Genomic DNA, 21,159 nt, shown 5'->3' with positions numbered 1-21,159 from the left:
CTCATTAGTTTGTTTGCTCAGCTGTTCAGAGAAATACTGCACAAATGGGGTTTAAAAAGGTATTTGTTATCAATGTAACAGATATGGAAGACTTTCAGCTTTGTGGAATTATAAATGTAAAGTATTTTATTTAGTACATTGCAGCTTAAGCATCAAAACACATTGTCCATGATGCATGTATACTCTCTAGAGTATACATTTAGATGAGGTACATGTAAAATCTGTTTGAAATTCCCTACTAAAAGATTCATATCCTATGCACACAAATTCTGCTCATTCCGCTGAAGTTCATTAATGCCTTCTCTAAGGCTTAAGTACATGTCTAAAGAGATAAATGAGCTTTTAAGTAAATAGGAACACTAAAACACTTTCATGCAATGAAAAAATACACATGTAAAGTAAAATTCCAAATTTGAATTTGCCATTAACTATTCTACTTCTGTAAAACCTTTCTGAAATAAAATTAGTTCCATTTATTTTCCCTCTTTTACTTTTGTATTTTTCTGATCTCCTTTACCTTGGCACTTCTACTTGTTTCAGGGAAGAGACTCATACATTATCAACAATTGCCAAATTACCCTGCATTCATGTAATGCTTTTCGAATGTACAAAAAAGGAAATAAAAAATGTTTTGAGGCACAAATTACTTGTCTCATTTTCTTCTCATAGTTTCTACTTAATTTAATGTTAAAAAATAAATAGTTTTCGGTCCTCAAAACCCCCATGGATTGCGAGAACAGGGACACACATTTTTTGGAGGCATCTTGCACTCAAAACAGATGTTTCTGTGCAAGATTGGTACCAGTAAAGGCAGGAATGCCCATAAGAAGCTCTGTTTAGTTATCTTGTCTCTGCTCAGAAAAAAAAGATGAAGGGATGGGAGCTGAGTTTGATGAGGACAGGGTGGCTGGGCTCCTCTGGCAGGTCCAGGGCACAGTCCCTGTCAGCACATCTGGAGTGAGACCACAGGACAAGAGGCTCCCAGAGTGTGCCAGCAGCATCTCCACCCTGTCACATAAACTTCATGCTCCCAGGCAGATATTAACCCCAAAACAGCCTGGAGACGGGGAAACAGTGCCATAAAACAGCACTGACAGAAAGAATAACGTGGGGAATGTAAATGATTCGTTGTTGTGTACAAAACACAAGGCATCCCTGGGTTCTGTCCGGGAAGTGTTTGAAAGGTTTACTCAGCCTTGCCTTGCAGGAGTGCCTATAGGATGCTGTATTTTTTAGGGGCTCAAATAGGAAAAATGGAAGAGACTGATTTCACCAAAAAGTACTAAAGTTATGGGGTGTTTACAGTTTCTTGTGTCCAACCATGAAAAGGAGACACTAAAGTGACCTTTGAAAACATAAACACTTCGTTTCATTCCTCAGATTACTAAACCTAAGAAATCTGAACAGATCACTGTTTTGCCTAAAGTATCTTCCTAGTTACAATATGCTGATAGTCTGAATAGTGTTAAGAGTTGATGCAATTATAAATTCATATGTTGCATATCTCTGTGGGAGAAAACAGGCAGGCATTGTTCCCAGACTTGCACAGGTAGATATTTAACTCCAGCATGCAACAGCTCTAAGATTCAGAAATACTAATTTACTTTTTAAACCACTGAACAAGAGCACAGAATGCCATTTCTTTTATCATTAACCTCCAGCTCACACTGAAAGTTTCAAGGTTTATTTTGACTAGTGTCTGGGTCTCTAAATGACAAGCTAATTAGAGGGGTATGCCAGGCTATTCCTTGGCTAGACTGCAAGAAGTTGAGTTTGCAGCTGTCCACAGAGAAATCTACAACCTGACACTTGAAATTTAGCTGCACTTACCCGAAAGACTGTCATTTCTTCCAGCAAGACTTCCTCTAATTCGTGCCAAGTCTCCTTAGGAATTGAAACCACTTTAAGAACTGTTCCAATATCTTGAAAAGGGAAAAAAAAAACATTTTCAGGTGCTCAAGATGAATACTTCAGTCTTGTAGCAGCCAGAATTTCTTGTAGTATATAATTATTTCACATATGAAGACTGTGAAGCTACATGTCTCTCAGCACTCATTCAAAATAAGTGCTATTTAAAATAACCTCAGAAAACATTGAATTTCAGTAGGACATTTAAGTGCTTTAATGATCAAAATGAAACAAAGAAAATACATACTATTAGAGTTACTACAGAATAGACAGGACTGAAATACTATTTCAGTGACAGTAAAAAATGACAGATTCATAAGTGGAGAAGGAAATGCACTAAATTTACCAGGGTGTGTTTTATTGTCCATTTTGAATACAATGTTTGTCTTTCTTAAAATGCATGTGACGAAACTGCAGAATGGATATAAAACCATCTGCACAAATGTTGTTAGACAGATGAAGCTGTTAGGTCTCCTAAGTACATGCAATCTTCCTGTGTCAAACAAAATACCTAAGATGTATAAGCCCCTTAAGGCATCTATATTTCTCTGTGTGGAAGATACAGGTCTTCATTGAGGGGTAAAAAACATACAATTTGTGCCTTTGGTTCAGGAATGGGTGTGTGCCAGCATTTTAGTATTACATCAATTTACATTTTTGGAGTTTTGCAAGCGGCTTTACCATTAGCAAGGCCAGCACTTGAAATTCCAGAGCCACAGCCTTCAGTTTTGTGAACATGGTTGAGACTAAAGACCATCTCTGTTACTCAGCTTCTGCATCTGCGATTTATTTCTTTGTTTCTATGAACACAATTTCCAGGAAACAACAAAAACACAAAGAACCATTTCTGGGTTGGCACACATCACTGCAGACTCTCTGAAATGGAAACAATCTGCATGCGACTTTTCTTTTTAACCAGCCAAGTGTAGTGCCATGTAAATGTATCACAGGTAGAATAACTACGTCCCTGAGGACTTTTCATGTTGCACATCCTACAGCAGTAATGGTTCAGGAAAATACAAGGCATTTTAAGTGGATAATATTCTCAAAGAACTATTAATGTCAACATTCTTAAAACAAAAATTTAAACATCAATTACACAAAATCAAATATACATGCATTTTAAAAGTATATACAATTCTGGTGTGTTAGTGGAAACTTTTGAATAAAAAGATGACAACTCTCTGCTTCTATATTTAAAATGCACATAAAATTGAGACAAAGAGAGCACATGCATTGAAAATGTTTTTATGGGGCTACTAACTTAAAAGTTATTGATTTAATTAGAAAATTCAGGTCCTTAACTTCTTTTCATGAATTTGTATTTAAATATTCTAGAAAACCTGGAATATCCTGTAGAACATAGACTTTTCATTTTTCCATCTGATTCCCTTTTAGTAGACGTTCATTTCTAAATACATATTTTTGGAAGTTCAGAAAGAAGCAATTTCTTTCCCCCAAAATGTGTACATCACTGTTTTCTTTCATTAGTCACAAATTGATATATTATTTTAAAAAACCCAAAACAACAGCTATTTCCTAAAGCCACAACAAAGCAAAGCACATATTTCTTTTTATTTAGGCATCTATATGCACAAATTAAACCAGTAAAAAATGCTAGATAAGTGGGTTTGGAGTGGTTTTCATTAAGGTGACTGCTACTAATTGAATATATTTACTTCAATAATTATTGAGAATGGTACAGAATAAATGCAATAAAAACTCTAAAAGAACAAGAAAAAACCCCCACATTTCTACAACAGAGTAATTCAGAACAACAGATGATCTAGCAGTAGCTTTATCTGTAATTTAATTGATGAGTTAATTTCCTTAACTATCCTGATAACATGATGACTGCGGTTTTGAGGAAAATACATTTTATGGGTGAAAAACAGGGGGAACTGTGATTTAATAAAGATAACACCGTAGCAAAATGCCACAACTATCCTCTGTTAGACTAGGGCTGTCCTCAACCACAATCCATCAAATGCCATGTCCTAGAAATAGAGGGAGATTTTTCATAAACCAGACTGAGTGGGCACTGAGCAGCCACAAGTTTCCCATAATGTTGTTTCAACAAAAGGTCAGACTTTTAAGTGGCTCCTGCAACAATTACAGTTGCCTGATCTCAAGAAAGCCTCTGAGGTCAAAGGTACACTGAGTTAATCACTGCAGAGACTCTGGTCAGGCCACAGGTACCAAAGAGAGGATTTATCTGAGTTCTAGATCAAGTTTTACAGATCAGTATTTCAAACAATTTCACACAAACGGAATCAGGCGTCTCCTTTAGGATCAATAGGTCTTGCTTAGGAAGATAAGATTACTGTTATTAATTTGCGTTACTGACAGAGGTACTTTAACTGTGCCAAAGGATCCCAAGCATTAGACACTCAGGATATGCATTAAGTGCGTATCTTAAATCCTGTTTTTTGCTGATTACTTTCAAGCATGCCGATAGACTTTATTTTCATTGTGAAACACACTGGTACAATCACAGTGGGAAAGAAACTGCTCAGCTCAAGATTTCACCCACAGGAAAGGAAAATGTGACCACACTGGGTGGCTATTAATTATGTTGTGTTCAATTATCATCAGTTATTCAATGAAAAGGAAAAAACAAGTATTTCTTCAACATACTGCAGTTCAGCAGCACATGGGAATAATGCAGATTGCTCTAACAGCAATGGGAAAATACAGAGAAATATATCTAATCTGATGGGACAGACCTGCACAGAAAAACCCAGTCATACCCCAGAGAGCATAGTTCTGGCTTTGTCATAGGTTCAGATCACCAAGAGGGAAAATGGACTGTGACTGGAGTCCCTGATCTGCTTCCCAGTTAGTTTTTTGCTTGGGAAGAAGTAATCCATGCTGATTGTGTATCTGTTTCTGATTCCTCTGACTTTGAGCAGCTGGCTCAGTGCAGCTCTCTGGCAGAAGGCAGGCAGGGCCTCAGTTCTGCCTCTTTACCTTTCCCTTCCAAGGGAAGATGCCCTTTCCTCATTCTGAAAACCACAATGAGGACAGTGAGCTCAGAGGAGCATCTTTTGTGCTCCAGCTCCAGGCATGGGTGTTGTAATGCCTGTTCTTGTCCCATGAGGCTATGGACCTCCTGCTGGGGAAAAAATGGTTTCTATGGACAAAAGTAGAATTTCAAAAAGTAATAACACTCTGCACTTACAAAAATGGGATTTTGGTGCTAAAATATCTTTTGGCAAGTGCAAGTAATAATGTTTCAACACTTTTCTTACAGTTTGTGGGCACAGCTATCACCAGTGTTGGATGGAATCCCAAGCATTTACCACACTCCTGAATATTAGTGGTTTAGGAAAACCCTAAACTCCCAACTCAGAGGTAAAAATTATCACTGAGGTTCTTTTAGAAGGAGATCTTGCCTGACTGATTTACATAAGAATACCTACACATAATGATAACTGAAGAACCAGTATATGCAATGGTGACTATTTAAAGCTGTAACTCAGGAGTAAGAGAATCTTTCTGCACTGTCTGAAACAGACAGGAACTTCTGTCTTACTTTTCATCTTACTCTAACAGAAGTCTTGAAGAAAGAACAGTGAATCTCTGGAAGAACCTTTTGCTTTCCCTTGCAGAAACCAATGCATTTTTCTTAGCCCAAAGGCCAAGCTTTGGAGAGTTAAATGCCACCTTTTGAGCTCAAGAAACAGACTTAAATAAGTTCCTTATGTTTGTTCAGCATCATACTCAATATGTCACTAATTTGTTTTTTCTGGACTGAATCAGGTCATAGAAGACTTGTTGAAAGGCACCAAACACTGTGACTTGTAGATGGCATTGAAGTCTCTAATGTGTGATGGAAAATATACATGTTGTGTAAGATCATATGAAAATACTTTTCAATGTTTTATACGAGAACATACTGGAGCACTGGTATCTAATAACTCAGTTCACAGCTTTAAAGTGCTGGAACTCTTCCTGCAGAGCTGCGTTTTCTGCAGTAAATGCTCTGAATTGTTATGCTAGCACTCTGCTTGGTACACAAAGTTTCATCAGCTCTCAGTTTACACATAATACATTTCAAGCATCAACATGAAAGAAACCTACATTTATTGCTTTGGAAATCTGACCCCAGGTCTAGAGTACCAGAACTGTATTTAAACCATGTAAAAAATTGCACTGTTATAAGATACATAGACAGGTTTTTTTTATTTTTTGATCCAACGCTGAAAAGAAGCAGTAGGGTTTCAGTTTGATTTGCTTTGGCTTCATGATGCCAATGTCTAATTACTAGCAATTACGTTCAGCAGAAGTTTAAAATACTTTTATTCAACATAATTGAAACATCAGCCAACTAATGGAAAATCTTCAGAGGTGAAGAAACAGACCCACCAATTGCTACTCAGCACAGCTGTGAAACTACTGAATTTACGAAAATGTGTATCAGCTGCAACGCAATTTCTGGACACACTTTATTACTTTTCTAGAAAAAATGTCTTTTCTAAATGCGTATTTTCACTTCTCTAAGATGTCCAAGCTGCATGATTCCACAAATGCTGTGGAAAGGATATCATGTTTCTATTTGAATACCAGCTCTTCTGAAAACACTCTTTATGTGCCAGATATCTTCATCTTAAATAAAACGATGCACCCTTTTGGCTGAAGAGCTGAGCATCTTAAGGCAATACTTGAAATACTTAAAAGGCACACAAGACTTTTCCCATACCTGGATACTTGCCTCATTCACGTTAATACTTCTTACACTGCACTTCAAAATGGGCACCTCAAACCCCTCATTTTAATACTAAATTACAATTAAGAAGGCAAGACATTTCTAATAAAAATCCCTAATAGCAGTAGTTGGAAAGAGAGTGGTTTGATCTTAATCCAGTTGGCAAAGTTCCTAAAGAATTAAGCTGTGCAGGCCATGGCCTGAACCTGTAACAGTGAATGTTCATAACAAAGACCTCCCCACATGCACAGTTTTGAGTGCTGCCCCAAATTTTCACAGGTTTACATTGTTTTTCAGTCAGTGTTCTAACTTTCAGAGTATGAAATCTATTCTGTGTTTCCATCAAGCCTGGAGGAGCATAAAGCATAGATTCAAGACTTCTCACCTGTGCCAATGAACATCACATCATATTGGCCATCTTCTGCATCTACTCGATCCACCACAATCTGTGTGAACTGGTAATCCACGTCAGTTTTAATCATGATTGGACGGTTGTTGATGGGGAATACTGGGTTGTACATGGCTGGATGACTTCTGGCAAATGTGATAACTTCATCAGGAAGGTCCTTGGTGGAATCAAAACCTCCAAATGTTTTACTGGGACACTGGAAATAAAAAAGGAAATGTTTTACATTTTATTATTTATCATCCCAGTGACCCCAGTCTATAATTAAATATATCAGGAAATCTAAGTGTTTGTGACAGACAGCAAAAGTTAATTCTGTCACTCATAGTCTCTATTTTTTAATTTATTTTGGATTTAAACCAATACAGTTAACAGAATGCAAATGATCCTCATACATCACTTTTCTTACTCCTATTCAGTGGAAAAGGCTTTTAAGCCCAGTACTGATTTGTATTAGTCTTTAATTGGCAGAAGGAAGAAATCCTGAAATACCTAAATCATTCAATAAGAGGCAAGCAATTCAGTATTCGGTTGTGTACACAACACAAAATTAATTAATTATGCCACCATCTTTGTTTCAAAGTATTGTCTTCAGAATTTGGCTGGAAGTAAATCCAAATCACTATGTGAGGACACAAATCCTTAAATCCTGGGACAATGCTCTGTTCTACTGACTTTTCAAACCCCTGCTTGTCTCAACAAGTCTGTGCCCTCCAGGTAGTCCTGATGACATGGATCCTGTTATGCTAAATCAAATCTAATGACTCATGTCTTAAATGCATCTTTTTTTCTCCCTACTAATTCTAAAGAAAGCCTTTTGTGAATGTTGCTCATGATACTGCCCATGTGCACTCTTAGGTGACATGAGTCTCATTAAGGAACTGCAATGACTCCTCGCTGTCCTGCACAGTGACAGAACTGTTGGTGTCCCAATGGGATTAATTTGGTTCCACAAAGTGAGACAGCAAAGAGTCCTTTTTCCCCTGTGTATACCCAGGGTTGGGCCAGACAGTTTTGCTTCTCATCTGTGAAAAGCACAAGGTTCTACTTTTCACATTTAGCTCATTCTCCCAATGTATGCAAAAACCAGAGGCTGAAAAGGAAAGGTAAGACTATGGTGTTGGTAGCCACAAAAGTATTCCTCCACTTTCAGCTACCACATACCCGCATCGGGAGACTCAAGAACTGTGGCTGATCACCACCATTTACCCTCATCTTCTGTAGAATTGGTAAGTATTTTATGAACTGTTAGTTGCAACATTAATATAAGCATCAGTAGTGTATTAGCATAGTTGAATGGGTGAAGAAAATGAGCCATGACACCACCAGGCCGAAGATATTTGTCAAAGGTCTTGGTGACCCCCCACTGCTGAACTGTTCAGGTAACTCTTGAAGATGTATAAAACACTGAATCTCAGCTGAAAATAATTATTTTGCAGTATTTGAACTTCAAATATAAACAACTGGTGTTAAAATGTCCTAGATAATTTGCCCTTTATATCCACATATAAAATACCTTCCAATTACATTAAAAACCTAGCAGACAAGATCTTATTAAGCAAGAATCCAGACCTTGCAGGATGGTCAACAGAAGAAATCAATTGTCTTTGCTATCACCTTGATCCAAATTATTAATAATTCAACAGAAATGAAATTTAAAAATCAATGTTGTCAAAAGGAGTAGTTGCTATACTCAGCAAAGGAACACTTCCAGCATGGAGACATAAAGTGTAAATTGTCCCTTGTTGGCATAAGTGTTAGTAAGCAACTTCCTGTATTCTGTTTGTATGGAAGGGAAGAATAGAGTGAAGAAGAATATTTGATTAAGGCACGTGGAACAGACAAAGCAGAAACCAAGTTAGTTATCTATTATATTTTGTCAAGATTTTTTAATCTTTTTCTTCTTATTATATGTTCTTGCTCTTTTGTACAAAAATATGACAAAGAGAAAATCAGATGGACTTTTCACAATTGTTGGTCAAACCATTGCCTGTCTCAAAAACAGTGTTTCAAATGCCACATTTAAATTTTAAGTTTGCTTTAAATCTCAATTAATATTCTAACTACAGTTCAGTACTAATTACTTGGATTAATTAGATAACAATTAATTAGATAATAGATGTAAAGTACTCTGTGTATAAAAATCACTACACAAGAACTAAGTATTGTTAATTGCAGCTGGGCAAACACTGAAAAAATACTAAATGAATTTTCATTTCATTTCTAAGCAAATGAATTTCAGCTGTGTTTCGACTGCTTGAATATTTACTTTCTGGCTCATTTTCTAACAAAGGATTTTTCTTGCAGCAATATGAAGCAAGTTCCCGAGGGAAGTGGCCACAGCACCAAGAGTGCCAGAGCTCAGGAAGTATTTGGACAATGCTCTCAGGCACATGGTGTAATTCTTGGGGCTGCTCTGTTCAGAGCCAGGAGCTGGACTCAGTTCCCTTGTGGTTCCCTTCCAACTCAGGATATTCTATGGTTCTATGGACCAAGATATACTTTGTGCAGAAAAATCATAAAACTAGAATTAGAGTCATTGTTCTGTGTGTTTGAAGACTCTCAATTCTGAGACCCTGATTACTCCTTCAATCCCTTGCTTTTCTGAGAATAAAAAAAAAAAAAAAAAATTGTAACCTTGTGTCTTCACATGTAAAGCTTAAGGTGCATTCCCTGGACCAGGCTGTAGCTCACAGCCATCTCATCCTACTTTAGAAAACCTAGATGAAATCAAACTGCCATTGCTGTAAATCCCTCCCTTGTCAATGAGCAAAATGGGCACCATCAGTAGGTGAGATTTAGCCAATCCATAGTCCATATTGCTTGCACAGGAATCTCAACTCAGGAATAGAAGAATAGAGTAGAATAGAATAGAATAGAATAGAATAGAATAGAATAGAATAGAATAGAATAGAATAGAACAGTTGTCCTGAAGAGGAAAGCCCAGTCATATTTTATATTACAGTTACAAAAGCAGGAGACACAACAAAGACACTATCCTTGGTATCAAAACTTATGATAATATACCAAATCAATCCCATTGTTAACAAAGAAATAGGTTTCCATGTGCCAATATATAGGAATGAATACAAATATCCTGAAAAAGTTTGGAGAAATTAGTTTCATCTTGGATTTAAGTAGAGTGAAAGAACTCTTGCATTTTACATTCACTTCCAATTGTTGGTCCCCAGTATATAATGCCAGGGGGGTTGATCACTTAGGAGGAGGGAACTAGCCTATTCCCTAACTGGCCTAGTAGGGAATCCAACAGAACAAATCAGTATCTCCATTTGGGTAGGAAGAAAAAGTGTTTTGGTCATAACTCTTTGTGCCATGAAGCAGAGAAAACCTGAGCTCTGTAGCTGAATTCACAGAAAATCAGATAGGAGTTCAGGATGAGATACCTCAGTTAAGATGAGGTATACACAAAAATCCTCCCTCCTATCCCAAATACTGTTAAAAAGTTAAAAAAAGAAAAATCAAATTAAAAATAAAAACCAGGTTCTGTAGATCTTACAGGAAAAATTCTGGTAACTTCTTTGTTACATGTGAGGCTGATGTAGAATTGTTTACAAAGCTTTCTGGTTTTTCAAAAGAACCATTTACTTTCCTTTTCTTTTACTCATACTGGGCAAGTCACCAGATGCTCAAGAAGTTTACTGGCACTTCACCTATTAAATTCCTGAGATAATTCAGCACTGTTTAACTGCAGTGCAATCTGGAAATGAATTACTGTAAGAAGATCAGGCTTTTTTCCCCCATGTCTTTCTGCATTTCTTGGAAAAGGAGTCCACAGGTCTGACATCTAAAGAACTTCAAAATCTTTTTCTTCTTTATTCTCAATAGATCTTCAAACCATTGAAAACACACCCACCTTTATCACTTTAGAAACAAAAAAGCTTTTTTTCAGATAGAAAAGTACCTCATTTTAAAATCCACTTTTATCCTGGTAATACAACAGAATTATTTTAACAACTGTGAGGGCACTCCTCTTTTTTCAAAGTGGCAGAACCCAGGATTAGAGTGACAGGCAGTGGGGCTAGGAGAAACTGCTGGCCTCAGCCACTTTAACAACATTTCCAGTGCATGTCCTCCTGTGCTACATCTGCAGGGCTATGCAGACTTGTAAAATTTGGGATCACATTTGCCTTTCGGCAAGAAAACAGCTTATGGTGGAACCTGAACATCTTTCCATTTTGTGAATCTTAATAAAAGCATTTTATAATGAAGTTGTAAAGATAAACTCCATTCTGATAGGGTAGGCAGAAACAAAAGTATCTGTAACTTAACTGCATTTCCTTACTTTGACAAAGGCTCTGGTGGCTTAGCTCCCTTTGCCACTTAAGGGCTGAGTTCTGGTCCTTGCTTTTCTGCTTATTCTGGAGAAGTTGATCAAGTTATTCTTTTCCCATATGAATCTCAGATCAAGACCCTCAGAGAAGTTTTGGAGTAACCCCCAGGCATAACTGAGGTCAGAACTGTGATGCCAATCTCAAGAGCAAATATTTCAGTTGTGCATTCAGAACCTCAGTAGAGCTGCATATGAACTCTGTAGAGGAATGAATGCAAAAGAGCCTCTGTGCAGCAGTCAGCTCTTTATCTCAGTCTATTTCTGTGATAGAAACATGCAACATTCTTCTTTGTCCATAGTTCTACACAGTATCTTTTATAGTTTTTTGTTCAGAATTGTTAATCAATACTGGAATCAAAAAGGAATATAAAGAAACAGAATAATGAACACTAAGTCTGTTAGACTGAAAAGAGGGTGACGATAGCTATACAAGAAATACCAAAAATATCTACTCATTCACATTTTCCACAGAGATGTAAAACAATACAACTTCAAAAAACATCCAACACCCTGGCATATTGGAATTAACTGCAGTAATTGAAAAGAAAAAAGTTTCAACATCAAGTGAGAAAATGAAACCTCTTTTATGCTGCAGAGCTTGTATTTTAACTCTGGAAAAAATTAGAAATTCCGTCAGTCTCAGAGAAGGAGTGAGGAGTGCTGAGGAATACAGCTGTCAGGGAGCCACTCTTTTCTGTTACTTAGGAAGTAATTTTCATTAGGCTGAGCATATATATCAGTTGAAAGATCAGGTTTGAAAGGACAGTTTCAAACCTACCAGAGAAAAGTAGAAAATACAATGAATTCAAGAAGCAAAGTTATTCCTGCTTTCTTTTGTGTCTTATACTTAAGAAGACTTTAAAAATAATGTTATAGACATATATATTATTTACACATATATGTATACATGTATACATATATATTTCATCTTCTGCAATAACAGTTCAGGCCCTGAATGGGCCAAGGTGATTTTTACAAGCTAAGGAGCAACCTCAATGTATACAATTAATGCTTGTTTCATAAATGTCCCACCTTCTTAGAGTACTGGAAATATCAGAGGCAGTTAAATATTTCTGGAATGTTATTGTATCAGTTGAGAGTTGCAAATATGGACATATTATATAGACCAGTATTTTAGTCATTCATATACCAGAAACAGAGAATCAGGTAGAAGCAGACACGTTTTTAAAATGCCAGTCTAATCATTCTATATAATCTATGGCAGAAATATCTGTTTCACGGTCCTAGATTGAATGTCAACTGAAAGTTCTTAACAGTCAGGCAGATCCTCTGTTTTTCATTCATTCCCACTGAGAATGGCTCAGCTAATATCTGGACCAAAACCAAATTCCAAGGAAAGGATAATACAATATAATTTATTAAACATTTGACTTTCAGTAAAAGTCTCCAGCTATTACCCAAACTTCTTCTGAAGTTGTTAATATGAATGCCAAAATCAAAACCCAAGTGAAGTTGTTACTGCAGTTTCAATATGTTACAAGAAAATCAGTACATTCTGGACCTGGAGGAACTGTTAGTTTTCCCTTCTGCCACTCCATCCATTCCGTTATCTGTGTCAGTTTCTTTCCTGGATCTCAGCTCAAGGACCACGTAATGTGTGAAAGTATTTTCCATAGTTTCCCGAGTTTAGATTGCTGTGTTTCTCAGGGTACTCACAGTTCCTGGCCGTGGATATGGCACTCGCCCCTGGTAAGGAACCCACTGGTAGTTGGGACCATCTCGGTGGGCATAGGGACCAAGAAATACCCTCCTCACATCAGTCATGCTGTACATACACACTGCTGATCCCTTGAAGATATTGCTGAAAATGAGGGAAAAGAATTCAAGTCAGTTTCTTTAAATTATCAGTCTGTTTAATCAAGTGGTAGAGCTATGGGAATAGCAGCTTGGTGCTTTCTAATTTATTGCATGTGCTGATTATCAAACCTCTGACATGCTCTCAGAGCAATCCTCACTCACCTCCTGTGAAAGTTCAGCAAAACTGATACGATCTCCCAGACCTCTTCCTAAGCAGATGGCTGCTATTCCACTATTTAAAACATATTGTCCCCAGAAGGCCAAAGCCCAAATTTGAGTAAATTTCAGTAAGGCTGTCCCTAGAGAACTATTCAATTCTCTCTTACACTTCACATTTTTCCATTTTTTTTAGCAGTCTCTTCCATCACTTGGGCAGCACATGTGCAAACTTCAGTGTTGCTTCTTACCTTGACATTTCTTACAGAAGACAGTAAGGACTTGTAAATCTCCTGCTACTACGCTTGGTATCACTAGAAACATTCTTTGTGTTTAGAAACGAAAACTTGTTTCCTTCACAGAAAAATGTGGCAATACAACCAGTACTGCAAACATTCCTCAGGCCAAAGCTACAAGTATATTTTGTTCTTGGTGAAAGCACAATGAAACAAAAACATTCAAGTCACGGTTATATGTGATTCAATAACAGACCTTTCAAAAAATTGTTAAACTTTGCAGATTTCAGCAATATTTTTCACTAATATCTCCTTGAGAGCTAATTTCTCACTCCACAGATTTTCTATTTTTCACTGTGCCCAAACAAGTTTATTTATGCTTGTGTTCTTTTTCCAAATCTGTGTGGAAAGGGCTACAAATGCTGATCCAGGCTAAAAAAGCCAATTCAATGGCAAGAACAGCCTGAGAAACTGATAGTCTTTGTGTTTGCTAGCTTCAGAGTGATGATGTACACTTCTCATAAGAAAGAAACCTAATTCATTACTTCTTGCTGCCATTGACTTCTCAGTTCAAAGGTTAAGAAAATTTCATGTTTTTTTAAAAACACTTTTAACAAAGAGACCTCTTTAAACAAGCAGCCACCCAAGTTTCCATGCAAGTAAAATGATATGCTCTGTACCTGGAAGTTGTAAACACTCCATAGACTATTGGATTTTTAGGGTCTTTTGAGTTCATTAGGAACACATCCTCTATAACAATAACAAGAGAAAGAAAAGAAGGTTAAAGTCATACAGATAACACCAGCAGACATTTCTATATTCTGGCCATTTCTCCACTTACGTAGTTCATCAAAGTGTGTGTCAATGCCATTGGGTCCTGGCACAGAACAAATCAGACGTGCTTTGAGGAAAGTTGTCCATTTGTTAACAAGGCTCCTGTGTCCACCAAAGTCATTCTAATAACAAAAGTATTTTGCATTAATATTTAGCAAGTCTTTGTTTGAAGTATCAATAGACTACAAATACAGTACATAAGATGATACCCAAACAAGAGAGAAAAATTCACCCTCTAAATACAGAAGTAATATTATGTTGCAAAGACACAAACTCTGAATTATATTTTACATGGTATTGTTATTTTTCATACTAGCACATAATTTAAAAACAAAAAAGTGCAAACCTCTTTATATACCTTAATACATGTATAACACTGGAAAAAGAGAAACAGGCAGAATATTTAGCTCCAGAGATCCCAGTGTGCCACGTCCTGGAAAAGCTGAGTTTATTATGCTGAACTGGGTAGCAACAAAGTAGAAATGCAAGTTGCAATGGAACAAAGTAGATAAAAATGCCAGAACAGTGGGATCAGTTGTACAGCTGCAAAACACAGAAACAAAGGGCCCCAAGGACTTCATACTTATAGGGTAATTGGTTTTAAAGCAGCTAACTCTGAATTCAAGGAGGTAAACTGAAATCATGCTTATGGATTAACATGAAATTTTACTGTAAACATCACAGTTGCCAAATCTACAACATATTTTAATATAATTTCATTAGCAGAAATCTTTTTGAGAGTCTGTCAGAAAAGCAGCTGGACATTTATCAGTGTGGACAAATGATTAATTTTGGAGTCACTGAGGGTCTTTGGAAGGGTTGCCCGTTTCTACAGCTAACCCTAGAGAACTATTTTTTTATATCTTCCTTTGCCTCTGTTTTAAAGGTTTTCACTCATGTGGGAATGGAGAGGTATTAACATTTGAAAAGCAAATTCTTTAAATGTTTTTGGCCTACCTGAAAGTATCACATTGCTGTAAAAGGCTTTTTTTCACAGACACTAAGCCTCAGAAGATCCCTATGACTTTTTAAACCAAACATCGTAGTTTGGGAAATTTCACCCCAAAAAAGAATTGAATAGTGTTCCTTTCTGTGTGTTATCCCCAAACTATTTTTCTCCTGAGATGGCCCCTGCTTTAGTACAATGCTAGTGTTAATACTGAATACTTCAGAGGCAAGGAAACACAGCTTCTAAAATTGCTTGCAAGTGCATTCAGTATTGCACCAAGAATCATCTTACCTTGCAGATCTGCCCTATTCTGGCATGAGTGGCTTTTCCAGTGTGCTCTCCATCAATCGCATTTTCACGGAAGAAGAAATAGATTTTGTCATCTTCTGGATTGTCACTCTCTGGTATCAGGTGAGCACTGACAAATCTGGGATCTGAGAAGACAATGCCATTCTGTATGTTACTACTCCACAAACTATATCACTCGTCTCCCTTACGTAAATGAACTGTCATTTTTCTACCCAAGACCAAATCATTGCATCCCATGGCAAATATTTCTGTATTAGGTATATAACCACCTGTAACCTGTGACAGGTATTTACATTCCTCTTATCTTTGAGGCGTTTCCTACACGTATTTAATGAACAAATCTTAACTTTATTATTGGAGCAATCAAATGTTTATGAAATCTCTTTACAAATGTTTGTATAACGTTGGTTTCATAATTCCATGTATTTATTACTGACATTTTATTCCCTGGATATCTAGACTTAGTAATCTTTCTGTATATGTCACACTTAAAATTAAAGAATTATTGACACAAATGTAAAGTTCTCATTTTAGCAATAAAAGAAAAAAAATTTTACACCTAGAAAATTGTTAATGCATAACTGTCAAAAAAAGTTAGGTTGAAAAATACATTTTGATTGATACTGTCTACTTCCACGTGAGATCCCAAATCCCCAAATTTTTCTCTTCTTTTTAGAAGAGTAATGCAGTTTAGAATTTCTACTCAAGTTGACAACACAATACTTTGTCTTGTCATTTTCGTAAAGTTTTTTTTACATACATAAACTTTATTTCTTAGCATTTAGAGTGACAACTTTATTTGGTGGTAAAAAAGATACATCAACAAATGAGAATTCATACAATGTGGACATAATGATCAGTTATATAAAAGGTGCTGCAAAAAATGTTTGGGAGAGAGAATTTTATAGAACTCCTATCAATAGATTCATGCCAGTGGTGCATCTGGCTCATCGCTGTATTTTACAGAGATACTTCAGCTGGTATCTTTCACTATATTTGGAAAAAGAAGGCATATCCAACAGATTTACCAATCTGTTTTATAACCATTCTACATCCTGCTGGGATAATTAACTGTGAACTATATTTAACTACTCAGAGTCCTGTTCCTATGTGAAATTATAAGCTATTTTAGTGTCTGTATTAACGTCTTTTCAGTGTATGTTTACTGCTTTACAGTCATGGAACTAATGCACTTTGCTATGTTTTGTCAGCTTGTACTAGATGGCCTGTACAACCCATTGCCTTATTAAGGATGGCAGTGTTTTTAAGCAACATATTTTGATATATTTATATATATGCATGTAGAAGTTTAGATGTTTCTATTATATGAGTAGATACTGCATGATTTTGTGTATGTGTGTGTATATTATCACGTACTCAATGTGTATACATATGTATATATTCTCATGTCCTTGTGTGTGTGTGTATGTAGATATATATATGAGTACAGAAGGATGACCCTACTGGCTTAGACCAAAGATTAGTTAGATCAATACACAAACTCCAATATAGTCCAGAAGTAATTATTCAAGACAAGAAATAATATGGTGAGTACAAATAACACTATCCAAAAATAAAGTCCTTTCCTTCAATTATTTTCAGTGTAGCTTTCTGTGTGCTTAATGATTCTCAAGTGTTTCCATCCAGTTATCTGTCTATTTTCTTCTTAAACCTATGCAAATTTCCAGCATTCAACATGTCCTTTTGGAGTTTGTTCCTCACCTACACAATGTAAAGAATTAAAATTTATTTCTGATTTTGTGTTTTGAACATTTATCTCAATAGCTTCATTTGGTTCCTCTCAATTCCTGTCTTGGAAAAATGCACAGTGTTCAAGATGTGGATAAACCATTCTCTTTAACAAGGGCTGTAGCAATTCCCTTTGTTGAATTTTCTGTTGGTTTCGGATTTTTTTTTTTTTTTCTATCAATTCCAAACATTTCATATTTATTTGACAGCTCCTAAGCAGTAATCTGAAATTGCCATGGAAGCTATGTGCTATAACCCCAGCACATCACTCTCCATTGGTGGTGCTCTGTCCACAGCCCATTCTTTTATATGTGAAGATAGGCATGTTTTCCTCATGGTTTTCCCCACGGTTTATCACTACATCATTCATCACGAATAATTTAATTTGTCATTTGATTGCTTAGCTACCCAGTTGCGTAAGATCCTTTTGTGATCCTTCACAGTCTTCCTTTGTCTCACTATGCTGAGTAACTTAGCATCATGTGAAAAAACCCCAACCTCTCATCCTGCTGCACAACCCCTTTTTCAGGTTTTCTCTGAACATGTTGAACAACACAGGCTGCAGAACGATCTCTGTGAAACTGTATCTACTACCTGCTGTTTGTTAAAATAACATTTTCAGACATCTGAAAACATGAAAAATCTGAGATCTTAAGCTCTCCACCTCAAATCCCCATCATGCAAGCTATTAAATTTGCTGCTTTTCTTTCTAGCATGCATTTAATAGCCTTCAAAAGTTACACTGACACAAGAACCAAGATAACTAGTATCTAGACTATTTTTATATTATATACTAGGGTTTTGCATGCAACTTGAATCTCAAGAAACAAGGGCTACAGCCTGAAAATTTTTGCACTGGAGCCTGGGGAAGGATCCATCAGAGAAAGAGGATACCCAATAGAAGACACTGTTTTGGCTACTGGATCTGGAGAACCTCTTCTGTATATGTTTTTACATCCTTAAAGTCTTAATGAAAAAGGGTAAAAAATAATATTCAACCAAAACCTAAACACATTCCCAAATGGTTGAATGATTTGTTTCTAGCTCAATGGGTTTTGTAAATCACAAGATATCAAGTTCTAAAATAAATCACTATATTATCAGGCATCAAAAATCTAACTTTACATTGGCCTATGCAGATACTGTGGGGAGTTCCATTTGAGTCAAAAATATTGCTGATACAGCACTGGTTATGTAAACTTGCCCTCGGTTAGCATATTATTATTCTTTTCTTTCCCTCTCATAACTTTGCAAGTGAACCTAGAAACAGTAAGACAGTTTAGTATTAAAGCAGGACTGACACAACAATGATAGAAAAATAGTTGAATAAATTGAAAATATGTATTTCAAATAATTCTGTCAGAGTGATAGCAGAGAAGAGGGTTGTGAGGAAGGCAGATAAAATTAATGCCATAGCCAGAGTGCATGTGAATATGCTTTGTATCCACTTCTTACCACTGCTCATCTGAGATGGATTCAGATTTTCAATTGGTGATTAATAATCCTAACCAAATCCCTCAAAATTAAGTAGTCACACAGCCTCATATTAGAAACACATCCATTGTAGGTCATGTAGCAGTTTTTCTTGAGCAACAGTGATGTTTCTTACTGAGCACACCTCAGACTGTTTTTCCATCTAGTTAAATCGATATGTTTTAGTCAATAAAAGAGTGGTTCTTCATGTTATAGGACCCTTGCTCTTGTTACCTAGTGGTGTTTGGCTTTTTCCCCCTCTTCCATCTGACAGATCTATGTCTATGCAGTGAAGCACATAAAGGAAGAACAGGCTACATGTGTTCTCTTGTATATAGAAATAGATTAATTTCTGTTTCAGAATGAATGTACTGATCACAGAAACAACATCATGATACCATGTGTGGAGAGAGAGAGAGAGAGAAATGTGGTTGATAATTTCATGGGTTATAAAGCTAAGAAGTGGGTGGTGTGAACTAGTGATCTGTAGTGTGTTCTTTATTGTTTCACTAGGAGAGGGCCTGTTTGACTTGCCCGAGGCTTGATGCACTCTTGCATTTAACCCCAGGGCTTCAGACCATGCTCACTGCTGGCTGTTGAGGGTCCTGATGAATCAATCAGCCAGATGGCCAGCAGTCACGCAACACAGCCCTCTCCACGGACTGCACAGCACTTTTTTATTGCTCTTCTTTGAGGACTGGAAGGGAGATATCCACAGATGAGGGAATTGGGGACTTCTCCTTGACTCTCCTAATTGCTCACCCATGCAGGAGAAGAGAGAATGTCATCCATGAATGTGTATGTTCAAGTATCGAGACTGCCCTGCCTTACCCTGCAAAATTAAACAGGTTTGGTATCAAGGGTCCCCATGGGAAGTTTAAAATAATTCAGTCAAGGTTGACCTATTTCATACATTCAACACAGCCATAAAAGAAATGCTGGAATGAACTTCAAGAAAGTTTTACTGAATGGGAAGTGGGACTTTGATCCAAACCCACCAGTAACCATTGTAAAAGTCAGTGCACTGCATCTATTGGGGGTAGATGGAATGACTTCAAATCTCTGAGTATGAATTATTGAGTATTCTGCAACCCTAAAATTGCTTCCAATCCACCAAGACCTCAGAAAAGCTGTTACAACAGTTCAACACTTTCTTGTTTGAAAGCAGTCCCCCATTGGTTAAAAGTCCAGAAAGCTTGTTTTGGGAAAATGGATTTAAGAAATAATTTGATGGCAAATATTTTGCAGTGATTCATTGCTTTTAAAAAACACAAGCAGACAATGTGGAAGACTGCTTTAAAAAACAGCATACATCAAACAAACATTTCTGAAACGTGTTTAAGCATGATCAAAGGAGAAACAAAGCCACAGCATAAACACTATCAAAATAAAATTAAAGCTAAAAACACTTCTCTGATCTTGCAGCCAAAATGAACAAGCTAAAAATAAAAACCTAGATTTTTATTTAAAACAATCACCCTTTAAGAAGCAAATTATTAAAGCCCACACCTTTTTCACTCTCCTTTTTCCAGTTGTCTTGGCTGTGGTGCTATTTCTCAGATCCCACATGACACCTTTGTACACCACTTTGTGTGCCCTCCTGCAATTACCAGCTCTGCAGACATTTCACTGGCAGCAGCCCATTAAACTGTCCTTCCTGAGAAATCTGGCTCTTTATGAAAATGACACCTTGGTCCAGCTGTCTCCATGATTTATATGCCATTGTTTGCTTATTTAAGTAATGGAAACATGCTTTGCTTGTCTCAGCATTTCAGGTCGACAAAAAGCAAAGGTAAATCGATCCGCATTGGTTCTTTAACAAATGTTACTCTTTAGCAGCAACAACTGCACACACACAAGAGCAAGGAACAATAAAAGTCAGAAATTGGCTTTCTAACTGAATTGTATTAGCATCTTAATGAAGATCTATAAACTTGAAGGCACAGAAATTACCTTTAGCTGTCAAGATTGAGTAAGCTGAAGGAACAGAAGCTGGGGTCATCTCTTCATCACTTGATGGGAGCCAAAGGGCAGTTCTCTTAGGAACTGTTTAGTAAAGAGTTTGAACTGGATGCCCCTATTATTGTGTATTTATGGTCAAAATGACTAATTTATCAGTTCACAGCAAGAAAATTCTAGGAAACTAGGGAAATTTTATGCTCAGTAAAACTGCAATTGCTATAATTTAATGAAAAGTACTGGAGGGTGTCTGAGACCCCAAGGAGAAGCTGAAATTAAAAATTTAACAACAACAAAAATAGA

At 36.7% G+C, this 21,159-nt stretch overlaps 1 protein-coding gene across 2 annotated transcripts in view; it reads right to left on the bottom strand.

Moving 5' to 3' along the window:
• Positions 1-21,159, bottom strand: part of SEMA3A (semaphorin 3A) — a 245,201-nt gene that overhangs the window by 23,218 nt on the left and 200,824 nt on the right. For both annotated transcript variants that reach the window (XM_085083330.1, XM_085083339.1), the window contains 6 exons: positions 15,658-15,800; positions 14,425-14,539; positions 14,264-14,333; positions 13,051-13,195; positions 7,002-7,221; positions 1,831-1,922 (listed from right to left, as the gene is read on the bottom strand). In XM_085083330.1, the coding sequence (XP_084939456.1) occupies positions 1,831-1,922; positions 7,002-7,221; positions 13,051-13,195; positions 14,264-14,333; positions 14,425-14,539; positions 15,658-15,800 (785 nt within the window). The remainder of the gene's footprint in view (positions 1-1,830; positions 1,923-7,001; positions 7,222-13,050; positions 13,196-14,263; positions 14,334-14,424; positions 14,540-15,657; positions 15,801-21,159) is intronic.

The sequence above is a fragment of the Lichenostomus cassidix genome, chromosome 1Aa, assembly GCF_008360975.1.
Source record: "Lichenostomus cassidix isolate B80296 chromosome 1Aa, HeHo_3.0, whole genome shotgun sequence".
NCBI classification, from domain to species: Eukaryota; Metazoa; Chordata; class Aves; order Passeriformes; family Meliphagidae; genus Lichenostomus; species Lichenostomus cassidix.
The sequence above is the reverse complement of the archived record's forward strand: the minus strand, read 5'-3'. Positions and strand labels throughout refer to the sequence as shown.